The 20,745-nt window shown below is 46.5% G+C and overlaps 1 protein-coding gene across 1 annotated transcript in view; it reads right to left on the bottom strand.

Annotated features, from left to right (window-relative positions):
* The window catches only part of IAPP (islet amyloid polypeptide), a 23,027-nt gene extending 2,282 nt beyond the window's left edge, over positions 1-20,745 (bottom strand). Inside the window, exons 1-2 of the mRNA XM_083180768.1 lie at positions 20,462-20,745; positions 20,261-20,386 (exon numbers count right to left, since the gene is read on the bottom strand). Coding sequence (XP_083036894.1) covers positions 20,261-20,386; positions 20,462-20,550 — 215 coding nt within the window. The 5' untranslated portion in view covers positions 20,551-20,745. The remainder of the gene's footprint in view (positions 1-20,260; positions 20,387-20,461) is intronic.

Raw genomic sequence — 20,745 nt, 5'->3', positions numbered from 1 at the left:
GGGAGAAGGAGGCCGCTACTGACATCATCTGCCGGAGAACGCCAGAACTTACTCAGCGCTGCGATGGCCATGGGGAGAAGGAGGCCGCTACTGACATCATCTGCCGGAGAACGCCAGAACTTACTCAGCGCTGCGATGGCCTTGGGGAGAAGGAGGCCGCTACTGATATCATCTGCCGGAGAACGCCAGAACTTACTCAGCGCTGCGATGGCCTTGGGGAGAAGGAGGCCGCTACTGACATCATCTGCCGGAGAACGCCAGAACTTACTCAGCGCTGCGATGGCCTTGGGGAGAAGGAGGCCGCTACTGACATAATCTGCCGGAGAACGCCAGAACTTACTCAGCGCTGCGATGGCCTTGGGGAGAAGGAGGCCGCTACTGACATAATCTGCCGGAGAACGCCAGAACTTACTCAGCGCTGCGATGGCTGTGGGGAGAAGGAGGCCGCTACTGACATAATCTGCCGGAGAACGCCAGAACTTACTCAGCGCTGCGATGGCCGTGGGGAGAAGGAGGCCGCTACTGACATCATCTGCCGGAGAACGCCAGAACTTACTCAGCGCTGCGATGGCTGTGGGGAGAAGGAGGCCGCTACTGATATCATCTGCCGGAGAACGCCAGAACTTACTCAGCGCTGCGATGGCTGTGGGGAGAAGGAGGCCGCTACTGACATAATCTGCCGGAGAATGCCAGAACTTACTCAGCGCTGCGATGGCTGTGGGGAGAAGGAGGCCGCTACTGACATCATCTGCCGAAGAACACCAGAACTTACTCAGCGCTGCGATGGCCGTGGGAAGAAGGAGGCTGCTACTGACGTCATCTGCCGGAGAACGCCAGAACTTACTCAGCACTGTGATGACCATGGGGAGAAGGAGGGCGCTACTGACATCATCTGCCGGAGAACACCAGAACTTACTCAGCGCTGCGATGGCCGTGGGAAGAAGGAGGCTGCTACTGACATCATCTGCCGGAGAACACCAGAACTTACTCAGCGCTGCGATGGCCGTGGGGAGGAGGCCGCTACTGACATCATATGCCGGAGATCGCCAGAACTTACTCAGCACTGCGATGGCCGTGGGGAGAAGGAGGCCGCTACTGACATCATCTGCCGGAGAACGCCAGAACTTACTCAGTGCTGCGATGGCAATGGGGAGAAGGAGGGCGCTACTGACATCATCTGCCGGAGAACGCCAGAACTTACTCAGCACTGCGATGGCCATGGGGAGAAGGAGGCCGCTACTGACATCATCTGCCGGAGAACGCCAGAACTTACTCAGCACTGCTATGGCCGCGGGGAGAAGGAGGCCGCTACTGACATCATCTGCTAGAGAACGCCAGAACTTACTCAGCACTGCGATGGCCATGGGGAGAAGGAGGCCGCAACTGACGTCATCTGCTAGAGATCGCCAGAACTTACTCAGCACTGCGATGGCCGTGGGGAGAAGGTGGGCGCTACTGACATCATCTGCCGGAGAACGCCAGAACTTACTCAGCGCTGCGATGGCTGTGGGGAGGAGGGCGCTACTGACATCATCTGCCGGAGAACGCCAGAACTTACTCAGCACTGCGATGGCCTTGGGGAGAAGGTGGGCGCTACTGACATCATCTGCCGGAGAACGCCAGAACTTACTCAGCACTGCTATGGCCGCGGGGAGAAGGAGGCCGCTACTGACATCATCTGCTAGAGAACGCCAGAACTTACTCAGCACTGCGATGACCATGGGGAGAAGGAGGCCGCAACTGACGTCATCTGCCAGAGATCGCCAGAACTTACTCAGCACCGCGATGGCCGTGGGGAGAAGGAGGGCGCTACTGACATCATCTGCCGGAGAACGCCAGAACTTACTCAGCGCTGCGATGGCTGTGGGGAGAAGGAGGGCGCTACTGACATTATCTGCCGGAGAACGCCAGAACTTACTCAGCACTGCGATGGCTGTGGGGAGAAGGAGGGCGCTACTGACATCATCTGCCGGAGAACGCCAGAACTTACTCAGCGCTGCGATGGCTGTGGGGAGAAGGAGGGCGCTACTGACATCATCTGCCGGAGAACGCCAGAACTTACTCAGCGCTGCGATGGCCTTGGGGAGAAGGTGGGCGCTACTGACATCATCTGCCGGAGAACACCAGAACTTACTCAGCGCTGCAATGGCCCTTTGTGAGCCACAATGTAGGTAAGTATGCCCCATATCACAACCGTAACCGGGAGAGGGATTTGTAGGATTCTCTCCATGGCGTAGCCACTCACATATGCCATGTCCGCAATAGGTCGGCAAACCCATAAAACAGAAATAATGTGAAACCGATCACGCGTACGGATGGGCGTCTGCTGGAACCTTGGATGGAATGGAACATACAGTACTGTACCTCCCCTATTGTCCTGATAAGCAGCGATACGTGTAACATTCATAAAGAGGCTTAACTTTATCTGTCCTCCACTTCATGGAATGGTGCAATGTTCTGCAGATCTGAGAGGTCAGTAATGTAATAATCTGCAGGATGTATCACTATGTACCTGTCAGGGGGTAGATGGGACAGAGCGATGTTCTGCAGGTCGCTAGAGAGGTCAGTCATGTAATACTCTGCAGGATATATCACTATGTACCTGTCAGGGGGTAGATGGGACAAAGCGATGTTCTGCAGGTCACTAGAGAGGTCAGTAATGTAATAATCTGCAGGATATATCACTACGTACCCGTCAGGGGGTAGATGGGACAAAGCGATGTTCTGCAGGTCACTAGAGAGGTCAGTAATGTAATAATCTGCAGTATATATCACCATGTACCTGTCAGGGGGTGGATGGGACAGAGCGATGTTCTGCAGATCACTAGAGAGGTCAGTAATGTAATAATCTGCAGGATATATCACGTTGTACCTGTCAGGGGGTAGATAGGACAGAGCGATGTTCTGCAGATCACTAGGGAGGTCAGTAATGTAATAATCTGCAGGATATATCACTATGTTCCTGTCAGGGGGTAGATGGGACAGAGCAATGTTCTGCAGATCACTAGAGAGGTCAGTAATGTAATAATCTGCAGGATATATCACGTTGTACCTGTCAGGGGGTAGATAGGACAGAGCGATGTTCTGCAGATCACTAGAGAGGTCAGTAATGTAATAATCTGCAGGATGTATCACGTTGTACCTGTCAGGGGGTAGATGGGACAGAGCGATGTTCTGCAGATCACTAGAGAGGTCAGTAGTGTAATAATCTGCAGGATATATCCCAATGTACCAGTCTGGGGGTAGATGGGACAGAGCGATGTTCTGCAGGTCACTAGTCAGTAATGTAATAATCTGCAGGATATATCACTATGTACCTGTCAGGGGGTAGATGGGACAGAGCGATGTTCTGCAGGTCACTAGAGATGTCAGTAATGTAATAATCTGCAGGATGTATCACAATGTACCTGTCAGGGGGTAGATGGGACAGAGCGATGTTCTGCAGGTCAGTAGAGAGGTCAGTAATGTAATAATCTGCAGGATATATCACTATGTACCTGTCAGGGGGTAGATGGGACAGAGCGATGTTCTGCAGATCACTAGGGAGGTCAGTAATGTAATAATCTGCAGGATATATCACTATGTAGCTGTCAGGGGGTAGATGGTACAGAGCGATGTTCTGCAGGTCACTAGAGAGGTCAGTAATGTAATAATCTGCAGGATATATCACTATGTACCTGTCAGGGGTAGATGGGACAGAGCGATGTTCTGCAGATCACTAGGGAGGTCAGTAATGTAATAATCTGCAGGATATATCACTATGTAGCTGTCAGGGGGTAGATGGTACAGAGCGATGTTCTGCAGGTCACTAGAGAGGTCAGTCATGTAATAATCTGCAGGATATATCACTATGTACCTGTCAGGGGGTAGATGGGACAGAGCGATGTTATGCAGATCACTAGGGAGATCAGTAATGTAATAATCTGAAGGATATATCACTACGTACCTGTCAGGGGGTAGATGGGACAGAGAGATGCTCTGCAGATCACTAGAGAGGTCAGTAATGTAATAATCTGCAGGATATATCACTATGTACCTTTCAGGGGGTAGACGGTGTGAGGAAACCACCCTTAGCTGGGAAGGTGGTTACCCTTGGTGGGATGCAAATCACTCGGGCAGACAAGACTTTATTAAAAATAAGTCTTTATTATGACAGCACAACAGCAAAGATGGTCCCATGGTACAGGATAATTGGTAGCATAGATCCTCCTGCAGCCTCTCACAGTCAGTGCCCTGATATAGCAATCTCAGTATCCTGCAGCCTTACCACTACCGTTAGCTAGACAACCCTGTGTCCTGGTAGGGTTTCCTCTGATGTCTTAGTTACAGGACCCACCAGGATAGAATCTCTCCATAGAGAAACTGTTCTCCTTATATACCTGGCTGGCAGATCCCCCCTGGTGCCACAAAGTCTACTCAGGGGGTAGGCTCAGATATCCCAATGCTGGGTCAGCCAATATAGTGCAGCAGAGGCCCATTGTACATCCCCTGGGGGGGTCTGACCTATTATCTCCCAGGTTACCTAGATACATCTCTTTGTCTGGCAGCTATTTTATCAGTCACTCAGGCATTGTTCTGCTACATTACCAGCAACACCTATCACACCTCCCACAATGGACTAGGGACTGTGATACACATGGTAATTAGCTAGCCCAGCTACCTGGCTCTGCTTTCTGTCCCACACTATGGCAATGACCTGTATCTCTCCAATACTTACAATCCCGCAGTATAGACCTGATAACAGTACATAATAATACACATAACTCACAGGTGCTCTTGTGTATAAACTGGGCCAAGGATTAAAAAGTACATTACACTGTGAGAAACGAGAGGTGAATATGAAGGTTCTCAGTCCAGGTCCATCTCGTTTTGTCACACACCTCCGCCACTTTTTAAACTTGAGCCCAAGTCTTTTCTGCAGACCCTACCGCAGGGTATAGGTTGTCCTCTGTAAGTTGAGCGAACTCCTGCTTGGATGTGCACAGACTCCAGCATTCACATGTGTCCCCATGTTGTGTTCTTGTAGCCGCCAGCACTGACCAGTTCCCCGAACCTCTGCAGGGAGTCTTTGTCTCCTTCTCCAGTAGCTACTCTGAGCCTTACTGTCTGAATGACCTCCCCACTGCCTTTCTATGATTGCCTGGGAACTTGCCTGGCTATGTCTACACCTCCGCCTGTTCCTATCTGTCCTGGGGTTGGTCATTTCCCCAGTCTGCATCTGCTTATGGACAGACTGTCTGCAGGATTCCTGATGTTCACTAACTCCTACAGGGACTACTGACAGCACACAGCCCTCAATATCCTGCTGTTTATGCAGCCTTCCAACCTCCTGCGTCTGCCTGCCACTGATGTAGCCCTGCTGTACCTTATTCTGGCAGTCTGCACAGTTGGCTACGTAGCGGTCTACATCCCTTGCTAATCCTAGCCACATGAAATGCTGCTTGAGCAGAGCTCGTGTTCTCCGTTTTCCCAAATGCTCTGTACCACCGGTGACATGGGCCTGAACTAGGAACCGACTCTGATATTCATGTGGGACTACCAGCCTGCACCTATTATTCAGACTAGACACCGTATACAGTAATCCATCCACCCAAATACATTCCTCTGGCATCCCTGTCTCATATGCCATGTCTGCTATTGCCCGTATTCCTTCTAGTTCTGGATCTAGTAACTGGGCTTCTCTCATTCTAGACTTATCCTCCTCCCCCATTACTAACCCACCTTCAGGATGGTCTTGGCTACTCACCCTCAGAGGTCCGGAGATGGAGAAAATGGGCTGCTGGCGTCTGGTTGTCACTGGTGTGTAGGGGTAGAAATTCTTCTGCTGCCTTGCACTCTCCTTTCCACAAGCCACAAAATGGCCATTGGCACCTGCCACCCTCACCTCTGGTGCATCAGGGTGGTAGTGTTTGTTGTTCTGGGGATTGCTCCTGCCCACAACACCCATGGGTGGTGATTGTTTCAATTGAAATCTCTTCCTGGGACACTCCCGATGGATATGTCCCCAGTGGCCACATCGATGACACTGCTTCCAGACTTGTCCCTGGTGTGATATCTCTGGTCCTCGGTTGCTAGGTCGCATTGGGCCTTCCTTCTGCCCCTTTTCTGACATGTCCTGGGACTGTGGCTTCCACTGGGCCACCCATTCCTGTAGGCCGAGTAAAATCTCAGGCAGCCCTGCTTTTACTGACCCGAGCCCTTTTCTCCAGATCCACTGACCCAGGACTTCCTGCAGCTCTTGGAGAAGCTGACCATAGTCGCAGCTTTTAGTGCGCAATGCTGACTGACCTTTGGTGGGTTTAGTCTGTACAGTAGCTGTGATCTCAGGGAGACTTTCTGGCTGCTCCCGATAAAGTAGTGCCAGCTCTGAGGGTTCCAATCGTGTCTGCTCCTTGGGTAGTGAAGTTGTATAGTAACTCACCCCAGTCTCCTTAGCCGATTCCTTGGCCTTCACGATCCCTGAAGCATAACTCCTGACTTGGGAAAATTCCGCCATTGGGTCTTTTGCTATTTTCATCTAGACTGCCTCATCGAGTAGGGAAAGGACCAGTCTGTGTTGTGCTGTCCCTGCAAGGCTCTTAGACCACAATCGCTTGTGTCCCTCACAGCTTTCCCGGTTCTTGTCAAACCGGACCGAGTGATCCCACTGCTGCCGCCAAATGTGAGGAAACCACCCTTAGCTGGGAAGGTGGTTACCCTTGGTGGGATGCAAATCACTCGGGCAGACAAGACTTTATTAAAAATAAGTCTTTATTATGACAGCACAACAGCAAAGATGGTCCCATGGTACAGGATAATTGGTAGCATAGATCCTCCTGCAGCCTCTCACAGTCAGTGCCCTGATATAGCAATCTCAGTATCCTGCAGCCTTACCACTACCGTTAGCTAGACAACCCTGTGTCCTGGTAGGGTTTCCTCTGATGTCTTAGTTACAGGACCCACCAGGATAGAATATCTCCATAGAGAAACTGTTCTCCTTATATACCTGGCTGGCAGATCCCCCCTGGTGCCACAAAGTCTACTCAGGGGGTAGGCTCAGATATCCCAATGCTGGGTCAGCCAATATAGTGCAGCAGAGGCCCATTGTACATCCCCTGGGGGGGTCTGACCTATTATCTCCCAGGTTACCTAGATACATCTCTTTGTCTGGCAGCTATTTTATCAGTCACTCAGGCATTGTTCTGCTACATTACCAGCAACACCTATCACACCTCCCACAATGGACTAGGGACTGTGATACACATGGTAATTAGCTAGCCCAGCTACCTGGCTCTGCTTTCTGTCCCACACTATGGCAATGACCTGTATCTCTCCAATACTTACAATCCCGCAGTATAGACCTGATAACAGTACATAATAATACACATAACTCACAGGTGCTCTTGTGTATAAACTGGGCCAAGGATTAAAAAGTACATTACACTGTGAGAAACGAGAGGTGAATATGAAGGTTCTCAGTCCAGGTCCATCTCGTTTTGTCACAGACGGGACAGAGAGATGTTCTGCAGGTCAGTAATGTAATAATCTGCAGGATATATCACTATGTACCTATCAGGGGGTAGATGGGACAGAGCGATGTTCTGCAGATCACTAGAGAGGTCAGTAATGTAATAATCTGCAGGATATATCACTATGTACCTGTCAGGGGGTAGATAGAACAGAGCGATGTTCTGCAGATCACTAGGGAGGTCAGTAATGTAATAATCTGCAGGATATATCACTATGTACCTGTCAGGGGGTAGATGGGACAGAGCGATGTTCTGCAGATCACTAGAGAGGTCAGTAATGTAATAATCTGCAGGATATATCATTATGTACCTGTCAGGGGGTAGATGGAACAGAGCGATGTTCTGCAGATCACTAGGGAGGTCAGTAATGTAATAATCTGCAGGATATATCACTATGTACCTGTCAGGGGGTAGATGGGACAGAGCGATGTTCTGCAGATCACTAGAGAGGTCAGTAATGTAATAATCTGCAGGAGATATCACTATGTACCTGTCAGGGGGTAGATGGGACAGATCAATGTTCTGCAGATCACTAGAGAGGTCAGTAATGTAATAATCTGCAGGATATATCACGTTGTACCTGTCAGGGGGTAGATAGGACAGAGCGATGTTCTGCAGATCACTAGAGAGGTCAGTAATGTAATAATCTGCAGGATGTATCACGTTGTACCTGTCAGGGGGTAGATGGCACAGAGCGATGTTCTGCAGATCACTAGAGAGGTCAGTAGTGTAATAATCTGCAGGATATATCCCAATGTACCAGTCTGGGGGTAGATGGGACAGAGCGATGTTCTGCAGGTCACTAGTCAGTAATGTAATAATCTGCAGGATATATCACTATGTACCTGTCAGGGGGTAGATGGGACAGAGCGATGTTCTGCAGGTCACTAGAGAGGTCAGTAATGTAATAATCTGCAGGATGTATCACAATGTACCTGTCAGGGGGTAGATGGGACAGAGCGACGTTCTGCAGGTCAGTAGAGAGGTCAGTAATGTAATAATCTGCAGGATATATCACTATGTACCTGTCAGGGGGTAGATGGGACAGAGCGATGTTCTGCAGATCACTAGGGAGGTCAGTAATGTAATAATCTGCAGGATATATCACTATGTACCTGTGAGGGGGTAGATGGGACAGAGCGATGCTCTGCAGGTCACTAGAGAGGTCAGTAATGTAATACTCTGCAGGATATATCGCTACGTACCTGTCAGGTGGTACATGGGACAGAGCGATGTTCTGCAGGTCACTAGAGAGGTCAGTAATCTAATAATCTGCAGGATGTATCACTATGTACCTGTCAGGGGGTAGATGGGACAGAGCGATGTTCTGCAGGTCACTAGAGAGGTCAGTAATGTAATAATCTGCAGGATATATCACTAGGTACCTGTCAGGGGGTAGATGGGACAGAGCGATGTTCTGCAGGTCACTAGAGAGGTCAATGAGGTAGTAATCTGCAGGATATATCATTATGTACCTGTCAGGGGGTAGATGGGACAGAGCGATGTTCTACAGGTCACTAGAGAGGTCAGTAATGTAATAATCTGCAGGATATATCACTATGTACCTGTTAGGGGGTAGATGGGACAGAGCGATGTTCTGCAGATCACTGGAGAGGTCAGTAATGTAATAATCTGCAGTATATATCACTATGTACCTGTTAGGGGGTAGATGGGACAGAGCGATGTTCTGCAGATCACTAGAGAGGTCAGTAATGTAATAATCTGCAGGATATATCACTATGTACCTGTCAGGGGGTAGATGGGACATAGCGATGTTCTGCAGGTCACTAGGGAGGTCAGTAATCTAATAATCTACAGGATATATCACTATGTACCTGTCATGGAGTAGATGGGACAGAGTGATGTTCTGCAGGTCACTAGGTAGGTCAGTAATGTAATAATCTGCAGGATATATCACCATGTACCTATCAGGGGGTAGATGGGATAGAGTGATGCTCTGCAGGTCACTAGAGAGGTCAGTAATGTAATAATCTGCAGGATATATCACTATGTACCTGTCAGGGGGTAGATGGGACAGAGCGATGTTCTGCAGGTCACTAGAGAGGTCAGTAATGTAATAATCTGCAGGATATATCACTATGTACCTGTCAGGGGGTAGATGGGACAGAGCGATGTTCTACAGGTCACTAGAGAGGTCAGTAATGTAATAATCTGCAGGATATATCACTATGTACCTGTTAGGGGGTAGATGGGACAGAGCGATGTTCTGCAGATCACTGGAGAGGTCAGTAATGTAATAATCTGCAGGATATATCACTATGTACCTGTTAGGGGGTAGATGGGACAGAGCGATGTTCTGCAGATCACTAGAGAGGTCAGTAATGTAATAATCTGCAGGAGATATCACTATGTACCTGTCAGGGGGTAGATGGGACAGAGCGATGTTCTGCAGGTCACTAGGGAGGTCAGTGATGTAATAATCTGCAGGATATATCACTGTGTACCTGTCAGGGGGTAGATGGGACAGAGCAATGCTCTGCAGATCACTAGGGAGGTCAGTAATGTAATAATCTGCAGGATATATCACTATGTACCTGTCAGGGGGTAGATGGGATAGAGTGATGCTCTGCAGGTTACTAGAGAGGTCAGTAATGTAATAATCTGCAGGATATATCACTATGTACCTGTCAGAGCGATGTTCTGCAGGTCACTAGTCAGTAATGTAATAATCTGCAGGAGATTTCACTATGTACCTGTCAGGGGGTAGATGGGACAGAGCGATGTTCTGCAGGTCACTAGAGAGATCAGTAATGTAATAATCTGCAGGGGATATCACTCTGTACCTGTCAGGGTAGATGGGACAGAGCGATGTTCTGCAGGTCACTAGAGAGGTCAGTAATGTAATAATCTGCAGGAGATATCACTATGTACCTGTCAGGGTGTAGATGGGACAGAGCGATGTTCTGCAGATCACTAGAGAGGTCAGTAATGTAATAATCTGCAGGATATATCACTATGTACCTGTCAGGGGGTAGATGGGACAGGGCAATGTTCTGCAGATCACTAGAGAGGTCAGTAATGTAATAATCTGCAGGATATATCATTGTGTACCAGTCAGGTGGAGTATGGGACAGAGTGATGTTCTGCAGATCACTGGAGAGGTCAATAATGTAATAATCTACAGGATATATCACTATGTACCTGTCAGGTGGTGGATGGGACAGAGCGATGTTCTGCAGATCACTAGAGAGGCTAGTAATGTAATACTCTGCAGGATATATCACTATGTACCTGTCAGGGGGTAGATGGGACAGAGCAATGTTCTGCAGGTCACTAGAGAGGTCAGTAATGTAATAATCTGCAGGATATATCACTATGTACCTGTCAGGGGGTGGATGGGACAGAGCGATGTTCTGCAGGTCACTAGAGAGGTCAGTAATGTAATAATCTGCAGGATATATCACTACGTACCTGTCAGGGGGTAGATGGGACAGAGCGATGTTCTGCAGGTCACTAGTCAGTAAAGTAATAATCTGCAGGATATATCACTATGTAACTGTCAGGGGGTAGATGGGACAGAGCGATGTACTGCAGATCACTAGAGAGGTCAGTAATGTAATAATCTGCAGGATATATCACTATGTACCTGTCATGGAGTAGATGGGACAGAGCGATGTTCTGCAGGTCACTAGGGAGGTCAGTAATCTAATAATCTACAGGATATATCACTATGTACCTGTCATGGAGTAGATGGGACAGAGCGATGTTCTGCAGGTCACTAGGTAGGTCAGTAATGTAATAATCTGCAGGATATATCACCATGTACCTATCAGGGGGTAGATGGGATAGAGTGATGCTCTGCAGGTCACTAGAGAGGTCAGTAATGTAATAATCTGCAGGATATATCACCATGTACCTATCAGGGGGTAGATGGGATAGAGTGATGCTCTGCAGGTCACTAGAGAGGTCAGTAATGTAATAATCTGCAGGATATATCACTATGTACCTGTCAGGGGGTAGATGGGACAGAGCAATGTTCTGCAGGTCACTAGTCAGTAATGTAATAATCTGCAGGATATATCACTATGTAACTGTCAGGGGGTAGATGGGACAGAGCGATGTACTGCAGATCACTAGAGAGGTCAGTAATGTAATAATCTGCAGGATATATCACTATGTACCTGTCATGGAGTAGATGGGACAGAGCGATGTTCTGCAGGTCACTAGGGAGGTCAGTAATCTAATAATCTACAGGATATATCACTATGTACCTGTCATGGAGTAGATGGGACAGAGCGATGTTCTGCAGGTCACTAGGTAGGTCAGTAATGTAATAATCTGCAGGATATATCACCATGTACCTATCAGGGGGTAGATGGGATAGAGTGATGCTCTGCATGTCACTAGAGAGGTCAGTAATGTAATAATCTGCAGCATGTATCCCAATGTACCAGTCTGGGGGTAGATGGGACAGAGCGATGTTCTGCAGGTCACTAGTCAGTAATGTAATAATCTGCAGGATATATCACTATGTAACTGTCAGGGGGTAGATGGGACAGAGCGATGTTCTGCAGGTCACTAGAGTGGTCAGTAATGTAATAATCTGCAGGATATATCACTATGTACCTGTCAGGGGGTAGATGGGACAGAGCGATGTTCTGCAGATCACTAGAGGGGCCAGTAATGTAATAATCTAATAATCTGCAGGATATATCACTATGTACCTGTCAGGGTGTAGAAGGGACAGAGCGATGTTCTGCAGGTCACTGGAGAGGTCAGTAATGTAATAATCTGCAGGATATACCACTGTGTACCTGTCAGGGGGTAGATGGGACAGAGCGATGTTTTGCAGGTCACTAGAGAGGTCAGTAATGTAATAATCTGCAGGATGTATCACGTTGTACCTGTCAGGAGTTAGATGGGACAGAGCGATGTTCTGCAGGTCACTAGAGAGGTCAGTAATGTAATAATCTGCAGGATATATCATTATGTACCTGTCAGGGGGTAGATGGGACAGAGCAATGTTCTGCAGGTTACTAGAGAGGTCAGTAATGTAATAATCTGCAGGATATATCACTATGTACCTATTAGGGGTTAGATAGGACTGAGCGATGTTCTGCAGGTCACTAGAGAGGTCAGTAATGTAATAATCTGCAATATATATCACTATGTACCTGTCAGGGGGTAGATGGGACAGAGCGATGTTCTGCAGGTCACTAGAGAGGTCAGTAATGTAATACTCTGCAGGATATATCACTATGTACCTGTCAGGGGGTAGATGGGACAGAGCGATGTTCTGCAGGTCCCTAGGTAGGTCAGTAATGTAATAATCTGCAGGATATATCACTACGTACCCGTCAGGGGGTAAAATGGACAGAGCGATGTTCTGCAGGTCACTAGAGAGGTCAGTAATGTAATAATCTGCAGGATATATCACTATGTACCCGTCAGGGGGTAGATGGGACAGAGCGATGTTCTGCAGATCACTAGGGAGGTCAGTAATGTAATAATCTGCAGGATATATCACTATGTACTTGTCAGGGTGTAGCTGGGACAGAGCGATGTTCTGCAGGTCACTAGAGAGGTCAGTAATGTAATAATCTGCAGGATATATCACTATGTACCTGTCAGGGGGTAGATGGGACAGAGCGATGCTCTGCAGATCACTAGGGAGGTCAGTAATGTAATAATCTGCAGGATATATCACTATGTACCTGTCAGGGGGTAGATGGGACTGAGCGATGTTCTGCAGGTCACTAGAGAGGTCAGTAATGTAATAATCTGCAGGATGTATCACTATGTACCTGTCAGGGGGTAGATGGGACAGAGCGATGTTCTGCAGGTCACTAGAGAGGTCAGTGATGTAATAATCTGCAGGATATATCACTATGTACCCATCAGGGGGTAGATGGGACAGAGCGATGTTCTGCAGATCACTAGAGAGGTCAGTAATGTAATAATCTGCAGGATATATCACTATGTACCTGTCAGGGGGTAGATGGGACAGAGCGATGTTCTGCAGATCACCAGAGAGGTCAGTGATGTAATAATCTGCAGGATATATCACTATGTACCCATCAGGGGGTAGATGGGACAGAGCGATGTTCTGCAGATCACTAGAGAGGTCAGTAATGTAATAATCTGCAGGATATATCACTGTACCTGTCAGGGGGTAGATGGGACAGAGCGATGATCTGCAGATCACTAGGGAGGTCAGTAATGTAATAATCTGCAGGATATATCACTATGTACCTGTCAGGGGGTAGATGGGACAGAGCGATGTTCTGCAGATCACTAGATAGGTCAGTAATGTAATAATCTGCAGGATATATCACTGTACCTGTCAGGGGGTAGATGGGACAGAGCGATGTTCTGCAGATCACTAGGGAGGTCAGTAATGTAATAATCTGCAGGATATATCACTATGTACTTGTCAGGGTGTAGCTGGGACAGAGCGATGTTCTGCAGGTCACTAGAGAGGTCAGTAATGTAATAATCTGCAGGATATATCACTATGTACCTGTCAGAGGGTAGATGGGACAGAGCGATGCTCTGCAGATCACTAGGGAGGTCAGTAATGTAATAATCTGCAGGATATATCACTATGTACCTGTCAGGGGGTAGATGGGACTGAGCGATGTTCTGCAGGTCACTAGAGAGGTCAGTAATGTAATAATCTGCAGGATGTATCACTATGTACCTGTCAGGGGGTAGATGGGACAGAGCGATGTTCTGCAGGTCACTAGAGAGGTCAGTGACGTAATAATCTGCAGGATATATCACTATGTACCTGTCATGGAGTAGATGGGACAGAGCGATGTTCTGCAGGTCACTAGGTAGGTCAGTAATGTAATAATCTGCAGGATATATCACCATGTACCTATCAGGGGGTAGATGGGATAGAGTGATGCTCTGCAGGTCACTAGAGAGGTCAGTAATGTAATAATCTGCAGGATATATCACCATGTACCTATCAGGGGGTAGATGGGATAGAGTGATGCTCTGCAGGTCACTAGAGAGGTCAGTAATGTAATAATCTGCAGGATATATCACTATGTACCTGTCAGGGGGTAGATGGGACAGAGCAATGTTCTGCAGGTCACTAGTCAGTAATGTAATAATCTGCAGGATATATCACTATGTAACTGTCAGGGGGTAGATGGGACAGAGCGATGTACTGCAGATCACTAGAGAGGTCAGTAATGTAATAATCTGCAGGATATATCACTATGTACCTGTCATGGAGTAGATGGGACAGAGCGATGTTCTGCAGGTCACTAGGGAGGTCAGTAATCTAATAATCTACAGGATATATCACTATGTACCTGTCATGGAGTAGATGGGACAGAGCGATGTTCTGCAGGTCACTAGGTAGGTCAGTAATGTAATAATCTGCAGGATATATCACCATGTACCTATCAGGGGGTAGATGGGATAGAGTGATGCTCTGCATGTCACTAGAGAGGTCAGTAATGTAATAATCTGCAGCATGTATCCCAATGTACCAGTCTGGGGGTAGATGGGACAGAGCGATGTTCTGCAGGTCACTAGTCAGTAATGTAATAATCTGCAGGATCTATCACTATGTAACTGTCAGGGGGTAGATGGGACAGAGCGATGTACTGCAGATCACTAGAGGGGCCAGTAATGTAATAATCTAATAATCTGCAGGATATATCACTATGTACCTGTCAGGGTGTAGAAGGGACAGAGCGATGTTCTGCAGGTCACTGGAGAGGTCAGTAATGTAATAATCTGCAGGATATACCACTGTGTACCTGTCAGGGGGTAGATGGGACAGAGCGATGTTTTGCAGGTCACTAGAGAGGTCAGTAATGTAATAATCTGCAGGATGTATCACGTTGTACCTGTCAGGAGTTAGATGGGACAGAGCGATGTTCTGCAGGTCACTAGAGAGGTCAGTAATGTAATAATCTGCAGGATATATCATTATGTACCTGTCAGGGGGTAGATGGGACAGAGCAATGTTCTGCAGGTTACTAGAGAGGTCAGTAATGTAATAATCTGCAGGATATATCACTATGTACCTATTAGGGGTTAGATAGGACTGAGCGATGTTCTGCAGGTCACTAGAGAGGTCAGTAATGTAATAATCTGCAATATATATCACTATGTACCTGTCAGGGGGTAGATGGGACAGAGCGATGTTCTGCAGATCACTAGAGAGGCTAGTAATGTAATACTCTGCAGGATATATCACTATGTACCTGTCAGGGGGTAGATGGGACAGAGCGATGTTCTGCAGGTCCCTAGGTAGGTCAGTAATGTAATAATCTGCAGGATATATCACTACGTACCCGTCAGGGGGTAAAATGGACAGAGCGATGTTCTGCAGGTCACTAGAGAGGTCAGTAATGTAATAATCTGCAGGATATATCACTATGTACCCGTCAGGGGGTAGATGGGACAGAGCGATGTTCTGCAGATCACTAGGGAGGTCAGTAATGTAATAATCTGCAGGATATATCACTATGTACTTGTCAGGGTGTAGCTGGGACAGAGCGATGTTCTGCAGGTCACTAGAGAGGTCAGTAATGTAATAATCTGCAGGATATATCACTATGTACCTGTCATGGAGTAGATGGGACAGAGCGATGTTCTGCAGGTCACTAGGTAGGTCAGTAATGTAATAATCTGCAGGATATATCACCATGTACCTATCAGGGGGTAGATGGGATAGAGTGATGCTCTGCAGGTCACTAGAGAGGTCAGTAATGTAATAATCTGCAGGATATATCACCATGTACCTATCAGGGGGTAGATGGGATAGAGTGATGCTCTGCAGGTCACTAGAGAGGTCAGTAATGTAATAATCTGCAGGATATATCACTATGTACCTGTCAGGGGGTAGATGGGACAGAGCAATGTTCTGCAGGTCACTAGTCAGTAATGTAATAATCTGCAGGATATATCACTATGTAACTGTCAGGGGGTAGATGGGACAGAGCGATGTACTGCAGATCACTAGAGAGGTCAGTAATGTAATAATCTGCAGGATATATCACTATGTACCTGTCATGGAGTAGATGGGACAGAGCGATGTTCTGCAGGTCACTAGGGAGGTCAGTAATCTAATAATCTACAGGATATATCACTATGTACCTGTCATGGAGTAGATGGGACAGAGCGATGTTCTGCAGGTCACTAGGTAGGTCAGTAATGTAATAATCTGCAGGATATATCACCATGTACCTATCAGGGGGTAGATGGGATAGAGTGATGCTCTGCATGTCACTAGAGAGGTCAGTAATGTAATAATCTGCAGCATGTATCCCAATGTACCAGTCTGGGGGTAGATGGGACAGAGCGATGTTCTGCAGGTCACTAGTCAGTAATGTAATAATCTGCAGGATCTATCACTATGTAACTGTCAGGGGGTAGATGGGACAGAGCGATGTACTGCAGATCACTAGAGGGGCCAGTAATGTAATAATCTAATAATCTGCAGGATATATCACTATGTACCTGTCAGGGTGTAGAAGGGACAGAGCGATGTTCTGCAGGTCACTGGAGAGGTCAGTAATGTAATAATCTGCAGGATATACCACTGTGTACCTGTCAGGGGGTAGATGGGACAGAGCGATGTTTTGCAGGTCACTAGAGAGGTCAGTAATGTAATAATCTGCAGGATGTATCACGTTGTACCTGTCAGGAGTTAGATGGGACAGAGCGATGTTCTGCAGGTCACTAGAGAGGTCAGTAATGTAATAATCTGCAGGATATATCATTATGTACCTGTCAGGGGGTAGATGGGACAGAGCAATGTTCTGCAGGTTACTAGAGAGGTCAGTAATGTAATAATCTGCAGGATATATCACTATGTACCTATTAGGGGTTAGATAGGACTGAGCGATGTTCTGCAGGTCACTAGAGAGGTCAGTAATGTAATAATCTGCAATATATATCACTATGTACCTGTCAGGGGGTAGATGGGACAGAGCGATGTTCTGCAGATCACTAGAGAGGCTAGTAATGTAATACTCTGCAGGATATATCACTATGTACCTGTCAGGGGGTAGATGGGACAGAGCGATGTTCTGCAGGTCCCTAGGTAGGTCAGTAATGTAATAATCTGCAGGATATATCACTACGTACCCGTCAGGGGGTAAAATGGACAGAGCGATGTTCTGCAGGTCACTAGAGAGGTCAGTAATGTAATAATCTGCAGGATATATCACTATGTACCCGTCAGGGGGTAGATGGGACAGAGCGATGTTCTGCAGATCACTAGGGAGGTCAGTAATGTAATAATCTGCAGGATATATCACTATGTACTTGTCAGGGTGTAGCTGGGACAGAGCGATGTTCTGCAGGTCACTAGAGAGGTCAGTAATGTAATAATCTGCAGGATATATCACTATGTACCTGTCAGGGGGTAGATGGGACAGAGCGATGCTCTGCAGATCACTAGGGAGGTCAGTAATGTAATAATCTGCAGGATATATCACTATGTACCTGTCAGGGGGTAGATGGGACTGAGCGATGTTCTGCAGGTCACTAGAGAGGTCAGTAATGTAATAATCTGCAGGATGTATCACTATGTACCTGTCAGGGGGTAGATGGGACAGAGCGATGTTCTGCAGGTCACTAGAGAGGTCAGTGATGTAATAATCTGCAGGATATATCACTATGTACCCATCAGGGGGTAGATGGGACAGAGCGATGTTCTGCAGATCACTAGAGAGGTCAGTAATGTAATAATCTGCAGGATATATCACTATGTACCTGTCAGGGGGTAGATGGGACAGAGCGATGTTCTGCAGATCACCAGAGAGGTCAGTGATGTAATAATCTGCAGGATATACAGTATCACTGTACCTGTCAGGGGGTAGATGGGACAGAGCGATGCTCTGCAGATCACTAGGGAGGTCAGTAATGTAATAATCTGCAGGATATATCACTATGTACCTGTCAGGGGGTAGATGGGACAGAGCGATGTTCTGCAGGTCACTAGAGAATAGAGTATACTGCAGTCTCTACAGTTTTATAGCAAGTATATAAGTGTTAGATATGGATGATATGTGATTGATAGATAGACAGAGTATATAGATTATATGGTACTGTTTACCTAGAACGGCGCCCACGATCTATATCGCGGGTATCTTGCCGCAAATCGCAGGCATCGCATGCATCTTATGTGTTTGTAATGTTAAATTCCCTTCCAATCAACCCAATGGACCTGATTTTACATAGGGAACAATGTTAAATAGCCCCCAGACCACAAATTGAATTGAATAACCACCCTGAAGTGTGAAATGCCCCCCCCCTCATTGTTAACGTCACCCCGCAGTCAACATCATCCCGAAGCGTGGCGAGGGGTGGCGGTACGCGTCCTCTGACCTTTTCATACCCCCACTATCCACGTCGGCGTGGAGTTGAGAATAGAAAGTGTGGCGAGCGTAGCCACCGAGCCCGAAGCGTGGCGAGCGTAGCAAGCCCCGCGAGGGGACGCGGATACCTGCGCTCGCCACGCTTCGGGATGATGTTGACCGTGGGGTGACGTGAACAATGGGGGGGGGGGGGGGGGGCATTTCACACTTCAGGGTGGTTATTCTATTCAATTTGTGGTCTGGGGGCTATTTAACATTGTTCCCTATGTAAAATCGCTACAATATACAGTGTATATACAGTATATACTGTATATATATATATATATATTTATATGAGATAGATACAGTATATAGATACAGCGAAGGTACAGGGTATATTCAGTATATATATATATATATATATATATATATATATACTAGAACAGGCAGGTAGGCACACACTCTGGGTATTAAGGGCACGGTGCGGCAGTCCATAAAGAAATGATAAAGATACTCACCCAATCTCCGTTGCAGGAAGACCACGCAAGAAGGGACCAGCACTCGTTTTAGTGAAAAAAAAGTTGTATTGAAGTTACAGTGCAGGCAGCTGTACATGATGTTTGTACGTTAAACATGCCTGCACTGTAACTTCAATACAACTTTTTTTCACTAAAACGAGTGCTGGTCCCTTCTTGCGTGGTCTGCCTGCAACGGAGATTGGGTGAGTGAGTATCTTTATATATATATATATATATATATATATATGAAATAGATACAGTATATAGATACAGCGAAGGTACAGTGTATATATATATATATATATATATATATATATATATATATATATATATATATATATATATATATGAGATATATACAGTATATAGATAAAGCGAAGGTACAGGGTATATACAGTATATATATATATATGAAATAGATACAGTATATAGATACAGCAAAGGTACAATATATATATATATATATATATATATATATATATATGAGATATATACAGTATATAGATAAAGCGAAGGTACAGGGTATATACAGTATATATATATATATATGAAATAGATACAGTATATAGATACAGCAAAGGTACAGTGTATATATATATATATATATATATATATATATATATATATATATATATGAGATATATACAGTATATAGATAAAGCGAAGGTACAGGGTATATACAGTATATATATATATATATATATATGAAATAGATACAGTATATAGATACAGCGAAGGTACAGTGTATATATATATATATATATATATATATATATATATATGAGATATATACAGTATATAGATACAGCGAAGGTACAGGGTATATACAGTATATATATATATATATGTGTGTGTGTGTTTAACATAATATTATGAATAAAGTCTGCAGCTTGTGAGAAAGCTTCTCTGTGTCAGCAGCCGTGTCGGCATACTGTATTAGTACCTCTTTTCCCGTATGGTCCCCGGCAGGGTGAAATCACTGACTGGTGTCAGCAGGATGTGTCGGCTTTGTACAGCGAGCCTCCATCTATTCTGTGAGGTCCCGTTCCAGGCTTCCGGGGGTTTTTGTCTGATTTGGAGAAGAGAAGAGCGATTCAGTCCCAGGATGCAGAGGAGCAGAGACCCCGGACCCCCAGCTACTCACCTGCTGATGGGGGCAGCCTGATGGCAGCTCAGGGTCACTGACAGGACTATGAGGAAGCCGGTCATCTTCAGGTGACACATCTTCTCCATCTAAGGAACAATAGTGGGAATGAATTCCCTGTGGCAGCGGTAACGGGTAACCCTTTGTGTGCCTGTCAGATGGGTGGTCTTCACTCTGTTACAGGACAAAGTCCCCCCAGGACGACATGAATGGAATCAGCAGGAGGTAAGTTACCTGGAGGCTGCAATCACTTATCACAGCTGCGGCTGCCGTTACCGTACATG

Source organism: Crinia signifera, chromosome 4 (assembly GCF_055691185.1).
Source record: "Crinia signifera chromosome 4, ASM5569118v1, whole genome shotgun sequence".
NCBI lineage: Eukaryota > Metazoa > Chordata > Amphibia > Anura > Myobatrachidae > Crinia > Crinia signifera.
This window is presented reverse-complemented; position numbering and strand designations above follow the sequence as displayed.